Source organism: Pungitius pungitius, chromosome 8 (genome assembly GCF_949316345.1).
Source record: "Pungitius pungitius chromosome 8, fPunPun2.1, whole genome shotgun sequence".
Lineage (NCBI taxonomy): Eukaryota > Metazoa > Chordata > Actinopteri > Perciformes > Gasterosteidae > Pungitius > Pungitius pungitius.
Window position 1 is genome coordinate 15,173,409 of NC_084907.1, and position 12,704 is coordinate 15,186,112.

General features: G+C 45.1%; 3 protein-coding genes across 9 annotated transcripts in view; 1 reads left to right on the forward strand and 2 right to left on the reverse strand.

The window, feature by feature from the left end:
- The window catches only part of LOC119230172 (retinoic acid receptor gamma-A-like), a 25,797-nt gene extending 21,958 nt beyond the window's left edge, over positions 1 to 3,839 (forward strand). For both annotated transcript variants that reach the window (XM_037491219.2, XM_037491220.2), the window contains 3 exons: positions 191 to 395; positions 530 to 688; positions 1,136 to 3,839. In XM_037491219.2, coding sequence (XP_037347116.2) covers positions 191 to 395; positions 530 to 688; positions 1,136 to 1,467 — 696 coding nt within the window. In that variant the 3' untranslated portion in view covers positions 1,468 to 3,839. The remainder of the gene's footprint in view (positions 1 to 190; positions 396 to 529; positions 689 to 1,135) is intronic.
- On the reverse strand, positions 3,822 to 9,563 carry LOC119230171 (calcium-binding and coiled-coil domain-containing protein 1-like). Of its 6 annotated transcripts, none has more exons than XM_037491215.2 (14): positions 9,384 to 9,563; positions 8,667 to 8,947; positions 8,467 to 8,569; positions 7,930 to 8,132; positions 7,512 to 7,757; positions 7,234 to 7,382; positions 7,072 to 7,141; positions 6,725 to 6,979; positions 6,503 to 6,628; positions 6,031 to 6,207; positions 5,671 to 5,722; positions 5,406 to 5,584; positions 4,750 to 4,817; positions 3,822 to 4,407 (listed from the first exon to the last, which is right to left on the reverse strand). In XM_037491215.2, exons 2-14 carry the CDS (start codon positions 8,796 to 8,798, stop codon positions 4,380 to 4,382), a joined length of 1,788 nt encoding a protein of 595 aa, XP_037347112.2. In that variant the 5' UTR covers positions 8,799 to 8,947; positions 9,384 to 9,563; the 3' UTR covers positions 3,822 to 4,379. The 6 variants fall into 6 exon arrangements, with proteins under 6 accessions (XP_037347112.2, XP_037347110.2, XP_037347109.2 ...); XM_037491213.2 differs by having other exon boundaries at positions 8,667 to 8,989; XM_037491212.2 differs by having other exon boundaries at positions 8,667 to 8,815; positions 9,384 to 9,562.
- A 663-nt stretch (positions 9,564 to 10,226) lies between these two features.
- smug1 (single-strand-selective monofunctional uracil-DNA glycosylase 1) lies at positions 10,227 to 12,234 on the reverse strand. The gene is made up of 2 exons (XM_037448031.2): positions 11,804 to 12,234; positions 10,227 to 11,445 (listed from the first exon to the last, which is right to left on the reverse strand). Exons 1-2 carry the CDS (start codon positions 12,101 to 12,103, stop codon positions 10,915 to 10,917), a joined length of 831 nt encoding a protein of 276 aa, XP_037303928.1. The 5' UTR covers positions 12,104 to 12,234; the 3' UTR covers positions 10,227 to 10,914.
- Between the last annotated feature and the right edge of the window lie 470 nt (positions 12,235 to 12,704).

Sequence of the window (12,704 nt, forward strand, 5' to 3'; positions counted from 1 at the left end):
ATGCTCCTATTACTCCTCCTTTTTAACCAGCTCCCTGTGTTCCTCCCTGATGCTTTCTCATTTCTCACGCAGCGTGACTTGTTGATGATTATGAACATCTGCCACGATTTATTTTTGCACTGAATGTCATTAGCCTTTTACTAACTGCCCTTTTTGTCTTTGCATTGTGGTTTTCGTGGCCTTTGTCTAGATGCTGAGGATATGCACTCGCTACACCCCAGAACAGGACACCATGACTTTCTCAGATGGCCTAACACTCAATAGGACCCAGATGCACAACGCTGGCTTTGGCCCCCTGACAGAGCTGGTGTTTGCCTTTGCTGGCCAGCTGCTGCCTTTGGAGATGGATGACACAGAAACGGGCCTACTCAGCGCCATCTGCCTGATCTGCGGAGGTACGCGTGTGCCTCCCAACCCGCTCTCCGTACCTTACGGACGTAGCGTTTTAGACTGTGTTATTGGTCACCTTTCCAGCTCGCCTATCCTCGGTTCACCCCTTCATAATGGTCTCTTCCCGTCATTGTGCTAGACCGCATGGATCTGGAGGAGCCACAGAAAGTAGACAAGCTGCAGGAGCCGCTGCTGGAGGCTCTGAAGATCTACACCCGCCGCAGACGCCCAAACAAGCCTCACATGTTTCCCCGCATGCTGATGAAAGTCACAGACCTCCGAGGAATCAGCACCAAAGGTCAGCTGAGGTTTTACACACTGGTACCATAGATCAGAAGTAGGGCTGGAATACTCTTACCACATAACTGAAGGTCATAAACCGTGGAGTCCTGAACATTGGCACTGAATGTGTGGTGAGATTTGTCAACATTACAATTTACATCGTTTTTGGCATCAGTATCCAAACCCCGATTATTGTATTGGCTCTGCTTTCAAAAATGTTCATACAACGCCCAGCCTTATTTAGGAGATGAGGCCTTCCATTCCAAGAGAAAACATAACACTATTGGAAAAGATTCTATTGGGGGTGCAAGCAAAATAGTTCAGATACATGACATGTCATTTCTACACCATCATCTGCATGCAAGAGCCTTGAGAGGCATTAGTCTTCTCCAATGACGGTGACAGTAAGCGGCTCCTTTGAGTACACGACCCGTTGCATGAATCTGCATATGTGCGCCTGCAGGCGCAGAGCGAGCCATCACACTGAAGACCGAGATCCCGGGCCCCATGCCTCCACTCATCCGGGAGATGCTGGAGAACCCCGAGGCCTTCGAGGACAGCAGCGACTCCGGGGACAGCGCCGCAGCCGCGCCCCCCGCGATTCAAGCCATCAAACAAGAGGAGAAGGCCACGGACGAGTCAGCCGTCGAGGAGGAGGAGGAGGAAGAGGAGGAGGACGACGACGACGACTACTGGGACGAGGAGAAGGACCGAGGGGTGGACAGTGATGGGGAGCTGCTGGTGGAGGCGGCAGGCGGCGGGCTAAAGAAAGGTGTAACTGGGAAAACGCAATGAGAGAGAGAGACGAGATCGCCTCGTGGAAACCTCACAGAATTAGGCTCTTATACAACAACGGTGTTGAATGCAGCACCTACATATACTGTAAATATTGACTGAAAGGAAAGTATGGTAAATTGGGTATAGGAAGCGAGGAATGAGAGAAGCAAAAAGCACTAAATTGTAAGTGGGTTGAGCAGAGTGCCACGAAAGATCACCGTGCCAAAATGAGACCCGAAATGAGACCTGTCCACCCAATGAGGTGTGTGGGACAGAAGACAATGCACTCCTCAGCTATCTAAAGGGCTTGGCTTTACATGAAATTGATGATAAAAATACATTGCAACAACAGAGCTCTACGTGGTATCTGTTTGCCGCCTGACATTCTTCTGAGAATTCCTTTATTACAAGTGAGAGATTTGCGACTTATTTTTTTATTGTCTGCTTTTTCTAAGCGTGTAAACATTTCTGTTGTGTCTTTTTGCATGTCTGTGGGACTCGGTCTTTCTTTTTGTTGTACTTTTTTTCACTCATTTGACTGGACGTCTAGTGAGTTTTTTTTTGAGCTCGTCTTTAATGTTTGCCGACTCTTCGTTGTTCCACACAGTGCAAAGCAATAGCAGAGACAATAAAGAGAGCAATAGCAGAGAGAGAGAGAGAGGGACTCAAAGCTCACAGTCAAACCAGCATGTGGTATGCAAAGCCCTAAAGGGTGAAACATTCAAAAGAGAAGAAGAAGAAGGAGACAACTATCTGTTCCCCTCTGGTGCTTGTGGTGAAAATAAACTCGTCGATGACGCAAAACAAACGCGGCGAGGTGTCTCAACCTTCGCCACAAAAACTAGTCTTTTTTCCTTTTTTTCAAATACTTTGACTAAAGAATCTGCAGGGTAGATCAAACGTCAGCACACAATCTCAGGTTAATTCCATCAGGGCCACATCTCATCGGACACAGTGTTCGTTCAGAAATGCTCAGACGTCATCAGCAACAAGTAGATTATTATTGAAAGTGAAGTTGTTGATGCACATGGCCTTTGTGAACCCATAATGTTTTCATTTTCTTTTTTTAGAAGTGATGTATGAATAATCCAAATGGATGTAAAAAGAAAACGTCAAGTGAGCGTGTTTGTGTCTGTGCATAAGTGCACTACGTAACTAAGAGCATTTATCCAAACAGAGTGCTGTAGAGTCATTACGGCCAGAATCCACAGCGAGAATTCAAATAATTACTATCCTAAAAAAAGCACAAAACGAAATAACATTTTTCAAAGTTCACACACCCAAAGATGTCGATTGGAGAGCAGAATGTTGCAACCACCCAACGTAATAACCAAAGACAATGGAAGACTTAACATGAGGTGACGAAGCACACTGTGTGTCCATGTGCTGCACCTGAAGAGTCATGTAATACATGGATTTCGTAAAATGATCATTGCAAGATGTATGAATTACACATTAAGTAATGAAAGACAACGTGAGTCTTGCTGAACTCCTTGATCATTGTAAGGGAAAGATTCTCCATCAGCATGTTGTTCTTCATGTTGTTGATATTACAGATAAAATAGAGCGCTTGTTTACCGATAGAGACGTTTACAAGTCATATGGGCCTTTAGTACCAGACTCAAAGCATATCAAGAACACAGAAGTCAATTTAAAGCATTACTCAATCAACCCTGATGGAGCGATGATGTTTTTAGACGTGTTGTGATGTTATAGGACGAAAACGTCAAGCGACTGAGGTGAAAGATGCACGTTATCATCAGTGTGTCGCAAAGTCGCAGAGACACAGTCAATATTTTGCACATCGTCAGCCCATGTTACATATTATGTTGAGTATTCAAATGTCACATAATGAGGACATTTCGTGTTCAAATGTTTTATCTTATTTTTCCATTTGTTCAACTTATTTTTTATTTTACGCTGGTGCAATAGATGAGGTCAGAAGCGATTCAGCTCTATATGTCAACGCATGAGAACATTAACATTAAAAAAGACCAAAGATATAACATTGCATTTGGATGAAAACACATAAAACATTGTAACAAAATATCTATTATAGTCATTGATGTGAACTATATTTACTTTGTATTGTGTGATGCCATGATCTCGAATGACTTATGAAGCTGGAACCATCTTATTTCTGTTATATTTTGTATTTGAGTTGTTTTAATCTTTACAGTGTGCAGATAACTTGACTCAATGTTCAGGGATTCCGACACATTTTTATTTTAATTGGACTTAGATGAAAATAGCTCATACACACCCAAACACACACACACACACACACACGGTCTTCTTTGCTTATTTGTTGCTTGTTATTTGCTTATTTGTTCTTGTATTTCTTGTATTTTGATAAAAGTGCTCTTTGTTCAGAGACCTTTTAGCATCCAGATGTTGTGTTCTTGCTTTCACTTTGCACCTTTACAAGGAAAGTCTCACGTTGGAAATGTGCTAAAAAAAGACAGCCGTCAACACATATTCCACATCATATTTCATTAAGGAGCCTCGTGCCCAGATCAAATAATAAAAGTATCGTAAATCAACATTGATTTTCCCCCAGCCAGCAGTATACATTTCACACTTGTATGTAAGACACCCACACATGACGAGGCCTCAGGATTCACACTCACATGCAGAGGTTATGGGCTGATGTGCCACCAAAACAAGTTGTAGGCTATTAAATCCAAGCTTTTCTCAAAACAACATATCCACATTTTAATTAGCTAAAAATATTTTAAAAAATCTGGTATCTGCCTACGAAAATCTAAAAGAAAGTTTCATTAATCCTTAAGCATTAGCAGTAATAAACACAATTGAGGACACTTACAAACACTGACGAGTCAAAAGCTCCACACTATAAATAGGACCCTACTAAACAACAATAGATTAACCTTGAAGATTGCAGGGTTGCCGTCCATCTTCCTTTTTGTTTACCACATGGGGGAGTCGGCCGGCTCACTGCAGAGAGAAAGAGCACTGAAAGGTTTACACAGAGTCCTGATGATTTACCAAAAAGAGACAACACACTCCTGCTGTTTGAGTAACGTGCACATTGCTGCTATTTATACTTCTATTACATCGGTATTACCATATTATTTACACCTTTATTTTTCCCTCTATGACTATGACTCTCCCCGCAAGAAAGTGCTCGGTAGCTTTCCTAAAACAGCAACTAGTCTGCGAGGGCCGAGAGTGTGAGAGTGTGAGTCATCCCGTGATCTTTTAGGAGAGGTGAGTCAGGGCATGGAGGAGGGACACAGGGTGTGTACTGCGTGGCCTGTAGGAAGCCAGAGTCGTCACCTCAGGACGGGGTCGACAGGTTCTGGAAGCATCGGCAGCTTCCCTCCTCCAGCCGGGGGCCCACAGCGCTGACGTGACAGAAGCAGAGATGGGTGAGAACTGACGATGTGTGTATCTTTAAATATTATAAACACCCAAAGTAACTGGGATTGCGAGTGGAAAATGGAAATTGTAGTGGCTAATGTTTAAGTAATCGTATTAGCATGTAAATATCTTACCTTCAAATGGAATGGTGTGAAGTATATAACATTGTGAGATTGAACTGCTGTGGATTTGTAAAGCCTGGCACTTGAAGGTCCTCTCAATTAAGTTTGGTTTATTCTTATATATGACAATACGCATGGCCCCATTCTAATTTCCATTTGTCCAAAACAACCATCTGTTCCTCCATTCTCCCCCCTCAGGAAATGCTTAAATGGATTCTTGTGTCTAATGTGCTCGGCAAGTTTGATCACTTTTTAAGCAGTGCCATGGGGAGTTTATTTTGAAGTGTTTGTTGTCTCTTTGTCAGCGAGCTCTAAACCTCTCTGACAAAGAACACTGGAGCCAAACCCTGTGGGACGAGGGGGTACTAGTCAACTTTTTGTGGTCCGTCAGCTCCGATGCAGGTGTGTGTGCGAACATTGTTTGCGTCACGTGGGGAAAGGGTGGCACACCTGTGAGTCAGAGGCCGCTGCGTCCTCTTGTCTCCGGGTGTGTGTCTCTGCAGCAAGGAGCTCGGCTCTGTTGGGTTGATCCGACTGAGTGGACCGGAAAAGAGGCGAACCCGTTGATCTCGAGGAAGCTGAGGAAGCTGAGGAAGCATCCGTGTCGTCCTCAGAGGAAGAGCCGGAAGCTGTGAGAAGTCAGTATAGATTTTTTACAGATTGTTACTGTGCAATGAAATAGTGTTGCTGTACACAAAAGGACCTCATTACTCACAGATGAATGCAGGAATTCCACCGTTGAACTGCCGGGTGTAGTTCATCGGCTCCTGTTATATTATTGGATAAGAATAACTTGGCATCAATTTAAAAAGTTGTATTTTACTATTGACCTAAGAACAGAACATCTGGGACCGGCTGCAGATTACAAATAACTCCCATTTAAAGAGTGTGGAGGAACCCACAGTGGCCTACAGCATTTCTTTCTAATATGCAAGTACTTGAATTCTATACTTGGTTCACTGCTAAACACAAAAAAAACTGCAAACTTTAACAGCATTATTTACTTTTGATTTGATGAGGCCACTCAGATTCACTATGAAAAACAAACAAAAGTGATAAAAGGAAGAATATAAACCTGATGGGTAGTAATCTTATTAGGAAACATCTTGCGGATTGCTATAGAATAGATGGATGTACTCTGGTTGGGAACCCTCGCCTGTTTGTCCACCTGCTGCTCCTCGCTCTCTTTCTGGGCCGTCCTCACGCTGGCCTTCAGCTCCTGCAGCTCCTGCCTAGCGTCCCTTAGCAGCACCTGTGGGGGGGGGGGGGGGGGGAGCATTATGCACTCACACAGCTGACCTGGCTCGTCCTCTCCCCTGCTGATGATGTTGATTGCGTGACAGCGAGGGGAAATGTTTACTGTTCGTGGAAGCTTTTCTATTTATGCCTTCGTGTGAGTAATACCAAGACTGTGCTGAACTTTGGTCCTCGTTCTCCAGTTTCCAAAACGTAATGTGATCAAGTGATGTTGCGATATTGCAGCACATGAGCAGTTATTTTTAGATCTGAATGTGTTTGTGTGTTGAATAGTAGTTTGATTTACTTACTCGATTGCAATCTCTCTCTTGCCCGAGCTCAACTTCTAGTTTCTCCCTCTCCATCCTCTCCTCCTGGAGCCACTCCTCCTTCTTCTGCACCTCACAGCTCAGTTCTTGTAATTTCTTGGAATCCCTCTGCATTCAGACAAAAAAAAAAGCCAAGTTTAGCAAAAAGACGGGTTGACACGTCAGTGTGTGTGTGTGTGTGTGTGCGCTTTTCTGTATCCTCACTTCTGCTGCATGTTTGTAAGCCTCCCTCTCCAGAGCCCAGGTGGCACGCTCCTCCCTGAGGACCAGGTTCTCCTCAGACAGCAGCAGGGTGAGCTGGGCCGCTTGCAGCCGGGCCTGATGCAGCTCAGTGCTGGTCTGGCCGTGGCGGGTGCCCAGCTCTCTCAGCTCCCTGCGCAGGCCCTCGGCTGCATGCTCACTGGCCTCCAGGCGCTCCTGCAGCCCCCGGACCTCCGCCAGGGCGGACTGGTTCTCCACCTGCACAGAGACGAGGCCACGGGAGACGGACGTTTGTGTGGAAATCTGCCGTTAATCTCGCTGTTTTAAATGAAGCACCACCAACCAATTACCTGCAGACACTTTCTCTTTTCCTCATCATGGTTCATTTGAATGGACATTTTCTTCACTCTCTCCTTCAGCCTGTGGGGGAAAACAAGTTCATTTTAGGTCAAAGTGAATAAATATGCCAATAAGAGATGTCTAACATGTAAGTGTATAACTCAAATACGTGCCTTTCCAGGTCGCTGTGTTCCTCTCTCTTCCTGTCGTTCAGGACCTTGATGTTCTCCTCCAGGTCTCTGACTCGCTGCTGGCTCTCAGCTTTTTCAGCCATCAGTTTGCTCAGTTCAAACGTCAGGTTTTCTTGACTATATTTCACATTCTTTCAATGTTGTGGAGAGAAGAAACACATGGTTAGGTTCTCGTTCCACGTGCGTATTTTTGAGGAAAAAGTTGTCATTGGTTATTAACAAAATCCAGAACTTTTCAGGGGTAAAAATGAGTCGGCTACCCCAAGACATCTGGAAGCAGGACCTCCCTCTACATTGTGTTTTCCCTCCATCTTCTTCAACATCTCACAGTTGAGTCTCATGTTGTCTGTGAGCTGTGAGAGCTCCTCCTTCATCGCTTCTCTGTGACTCTCCCACTCCTCCCTTGCTTTGTTGCTGTTCTTTTTCTCGTTCTCTTTCTCCTCTTTTGCCTCATCCAGAGCCTGCAGGAGATTGGCTTGTTTTTTTAAGCACTCCTCCAGCTGACTCTGTGAGAAGGATATTCAAGCATTTTAACATGAAATGATAACTACTCAATGGATTTAGAGTTCATACAAGTTACACTTAAAGACCTTTTTTTATTACTAACCAAGGGCACAGTAGCTTATTAGGAATGGCTGAATGCGATATTGATTGATGCTCTTTAAATTGTATTCCTACCTGCAACAGCTGAGCCCTGGGGATGACTATCTGCAGCTCCTCCTCTCCATCCTCCTCATCTTGCTCTTCTCTCAGGGTCTCCAGCTCCTCCAGCGGCTTGGGAGAGCGGAAGGTGAAGGAGCGACTTCGGGCACACACCTCTCCCCTCGAATCCACGTATACAAACTGATACTCCACACCGCTGGGGCGGGGCAGGTACGACGCTGCGCCAAATGTACAGACGGTGTGAATTGTACATTACTATTTATTAATACAGAATATAAAATATGAATTGTGGAGTGTGGAGCAAGACAAGCGCTTAATTTTCCACCATTGATGATCCCTCATTGACCATCAGCAGTTAAATTGAAATTGACCACAATGGTCAAAGTTAAAGTCAGAACTGGTGGATTTGTGTATTCAACAGGTTTTGTTCCGTGAACTTAAAACCGGATGTTATTTCGGACCTTCAGTTGCTGCTGATGTTCTCCAGCACTGTTTTTGCACTCACACCACAGTGTGTCAAATGCTTTTGGAAATATTTGGATGGATCCTTACCCTGAAAAAGTGCACAGCAGTTGACGCCTGAACCCCTCGTGTAGCCTTCAGGAACAACAGCCCACGTGTACGTGTGGTACTGTTTCACTGACGAACAGTCCATCTGTGATCATAACAGACACGTCTCAGGCCACATAAGAATCAATACTATATTTTGTGTTTTGCTGTGGACGAATGTTGGCCTGGTGGGAGCGATCTACCTCAAAAATCCCTATCCAGTCCCCGCTGCTCCACTGGTGGTCAGAGGTAAGACTGTAGTGGCACTCAACTCTGGATTGGGGGAAGTACAGCTGTCCCACATTTCGAAACACCACCGTGGGCTGTTTATCCATGTGATAAGGGAGCGGTGCTGTTTAGGAAGAAAACATTGGTGGATCGGGTGAAATGTGTCCCAGTTCGTGGAGAACAGCTGATGAAAGGTGATAGCAGAGTCAGATCAGGAACGCAGCTTGGTCATAACACCGGCCGCCGCCATTATACCCTGTCCTCCCCGAAAGAAACAGAGCACTGTTGCTTTGTATACCTGTGTGAGGATGATGAATCAATAATATAAATTATTGAAACAATTGTAAGAAGTAGTTATTGATTATAAAAGACCAAAAGTCCAAAAACAGCTGCACTTTATAGACCAATACGGGTTTTTTTTCCCATGTCTTATAGTTCATTCCTAAAGTCCACCAACTGTTGCTAAATCTGCAATAAAGTAATCAAGTCAATTAAAGAATACATATTTTTAAATGTCTGCTGGGAATTAAAAATATGAATAGTAAAAAACACGAAACCAATTCTGTCTGGTCTTCTTATTCACATTTGCCTTTTGTTAATGGTCTTCTTTTAAGTGCAGTTCTCTTCCCAAGTGTTAGTTGTACACTTGGATTTACAAATGTATCAAGCCTGTGGTGTTAATGTTCTCTTACCTTATTCTGCTGAGAAACAAATGTGACGTCTTCCCTGCTTGTGAAGGATAGAGATGTGGATCGATCTGTAGAAAGTGAAGTGCGATGCTGTCTGCTGGAAGAGTTTCCCAACATCCCTCGAACCATGTGGGCCCCCCCAAGTCCAATCAGGGATGCTGGCAGACACGTGGGAGACGCAGCTCAGGGACTCACAGCTGGTTACGAGGCAAAGCAGTGATGACACCCATTCTAGGATAGTGTTATAGGATCTCAGATCTGCTGCTGGTAGTTATTGCTCATTGCCGTTCTCAGTAGTGGCAGTGGAGGGGGGGGGGGGGGGGGGCAATATGCAAAAGGGTAAACACTTAACAACTTATTTGAACCCACTCCCCTGGAATCAGTGAACGGCGAACCACGGACATCCACGATATGGTACAGAAAACAATGTGTGATCCATTTGCAATGTGGAAATACTTTTGCAAAGTTGAGTTTTAACAAGGTCCTTTCGACAAGGTTTTGTACTAACTAATGGACTAATTTCCATATTTCAGCCATATGGATACAGACTACAGCATTCTGTAGCTGGGACTTTTATCCTGGAATGGTGTGTGATTGCGTGAGATTCTGGGTGTCCCACTTGTGAGCACCTGATGGCAGTGTTGTTTCATCACAAACCTCCTTCAGACGTGTGTGTGTGTGTGTGTGTGTGTGTGTGTGTGTGTGTGGCGCCGTGGTGGGGATCCCGTGGTCAAAAGTGGATTAATAACACAACCCTGAAGACATGGCAGTTTGTCAATAAACAATTAGGTTAACAATAGTACTCTACATATGCTTCAAAAATTGCCAAAAAAAATAAAGTTTCCAGTTGCCATTGTTGTTTATTTGAACTGCAACAGTGCAGATTGTAGAAATACACATAATTGTTCAAATTGTGGATAAAATCAATGTGTAAGCATCAACAAATAAAAGACATCATCCAAATGAATGACAATTAGAAATACTTAATTTTTATACAAAAGAATAGTTTTGTACAAAATTCCAGCATGAACAATACTGCAGTTCCTGAGAAATCCATCTCTATGGATGGAGCATTTTTTGGAAACAGAACCTTAAAATGTATGAAGAAAAGTTATAATGACCATTGTTAAGTTCGGCAAAGCGCTTTACCCCAAACGTCAGCCTTAATTTAATGAATGACATTACCTTCAGGATACCTCACTAACACGCTGATAATATATCCAAAGCCCATTATACTAACATTAGTGTTTGAATTCTGCAACCTGGTGCCGTACTCAGCGTGCACTTACACATAAAGACAAGCAATCACAAAAAGGACAGATCTTCAAAAGGGGAAGAAAATGTTGTCCAACCGTGCTGGCCACTGACCGGGCTGAGAGGAGAAATGTCTGGCTGCACTTTTTAAGCAGTACATTGAGCCATTTGATCACAATTGTCTTTTACTGAAACTCCTCACGTCGCGACCCTTTTGTCAGAGTAAGATGCACTCGTGGCTGCTATGGATAAGGCACCCAAGAAGAGACGGAGGACGAGCTCACACGTTGCTCAGCAACGACAAGACACCAAGTTCTGACAGTTTGGCTTTGGCAACCTCTTCCCAGCCCTTATTGGCTAGCGGGTTCCTGGGTGACGGATGCATGATGCCCTCCACCCGCACCGTGACACCTGCAGCCGAAAGAGCTCGCCTCGCCCGCTGCTCCGCCACCCTTCCGACCCCGATCACCATGGTAACGCCCAGTGCCTCCACCGCCTGGCACAGTGCAATGTCGCAAAGGGCCAGGAGGGCTTCTCGTTCAGCCGCAGGAAGCTCGGGGGGCGTTAAGTTCTTCCCACTGGCACTGATGAAAATGAGCGGGCATAGATTGTGCACAAAGCAGTGCTTGAAGAAGTGATCGGGCTCACCACACAACTTCCTGAAGAAGCCCCAGAAACGCGATCCGCTCACTTCTTTCTGAGTGCAGGCGAGTCCTGTGATCCTCCGCTTGGGATGCTCGTCATGAGGATGGCCGACCTCCCCCGTGACCTTCAGCCAATCAACCACTGACCTCACTTCACCGAAGGGGACCTGAGCCGACAAAACAAACATTTGTGTTGAATGAATTACATAGAAGTCAAGATCGTTTGATTTGACTGAGTAACCGGCACATGGTGAACCAATACCTCAAACTGGGTGAATGTGGTATTTCATGAACTCATGGAGGAACATCACACATATTAAATAAGACATGATACTAAAAAGGGTAAAGTTTCAGGTCCTTGTTTGCAACGGATCTCTTTGGTGAATCCCAATACATCACAAACCGACCAACTGGGGCTTTGTTGTTGTAAATAAGGATGGCCGTCGTCCGACCATCGTGCATCAAGCCACCCAGAGCCACGGTGCGCGCCCCCCGGTGTGACCGGACACAACAGACCCCGCTCACCCCGGTCTGCGCCATGCCGAAAGGTCCCGGATTCATCCCCAGGAACAGGACGCTTTGTCCGGCCCGGCAGAACTTGTCCACGTAGCAGCGGTGCGGGTCCCACGCGTACTCCAGCGGGTTGTACACGTGCCGGACGGGCAGGCTGAAGGCGAGCCGCCGCAGGTGCGCGTTCAGCTCCAGTTCGACCTGCAGAAACCTGGAGGCGGCGGTCTGCTGCAGCTGCGGCGTCGGCAAAGGTTCACGCGCAGGCTCCTCGTGCCGCGCGTCCCCACGAGCGAGCTCTGCGGACTCATCGGACATCTTGAGTTGTGGGTGTAATAAGCGAGACCCCGTTTATTGTTATTATTATGTCCTCCTTTTCTTTCCTGTGCTTCTTCCTGTTCTTTTTCTTCTGGTTTAATGGCGGATCGCTGACAAACTATAGTAAATGTATACCGCCACCTGTGGTGGAATCATGACGTTACAGCCACTGATAAGTACACAGTAATGTAAGTACATACACCCTGGGCCCACTGGGAAGTAGCAGAAGGTATTCAGAAGAACCCGTTCTAATACAAAGGGTTTAACACCCGCATCCTCTTCTTCAACCCAGTGATTTATAAATTTATACGGTTTTAATATCTGGATCATGGTTTAACCAGAGCCTGGAGGTACAACACGTCTTGTCTGCTGGTTTCTGTGATTATTCTGCTTTAAAAAAAAAATGTTTAAAAGGTAAAAGCCGGTGTACCTTCATTAATCACTGAAGGAGTCCCACCTCGATCTTGCTTATTTATCAGCCATTCTTTGGATTGAGCAATCCTAACAGGATCAATAAACTCCCAGAAATTGAATCTGAACAGACTGCAGAAAATTCTTCAACATTAAAACGCGAACGTCATGGAGCACAGACAACATACAA

Excerpts from the sequence above, each read along its gene's own strand:
- LOC119230171 (XM_037491215.2), bottom strand. The coding sequence starts at position 8,798 with ATGGATAAACAGCCCACGGTGGTGTTTCGAAATGTGGGACAGCTGTAC. Across the intron at positions 8,133-8,466 it reads CTGCTGTGCACTTTTTCAGG|CGTCGTACCTGCCCCGCCCC; the intron begins GTAAGGATCCAT and ends CATTTGGCGCAG. Across the intron at positions 4,408-4,749 it reads CCTGTCGACCCCGTCCTGAG|TGAGCCGGCCGACTCCCCCA; the intron begins GTGACGACTCTG and ends TTCTCTCTGCAG.
- smug1 (XM_037448031.2), bottom strand. The coding sequence starts at position 12,103 with ATGTCCGATGAGTCCGCAGAGCTCGCTCGTGGGGACGCGCGGCACGAG. Across the intron at positions 11,446-11,803 it reads TCGGCATGGCGCAGACCGGG|GTCCCCTTCGGTGAAGTGAG; the intron begins GTGAGCGGGGTC and ends TTGTCGGCTCAG.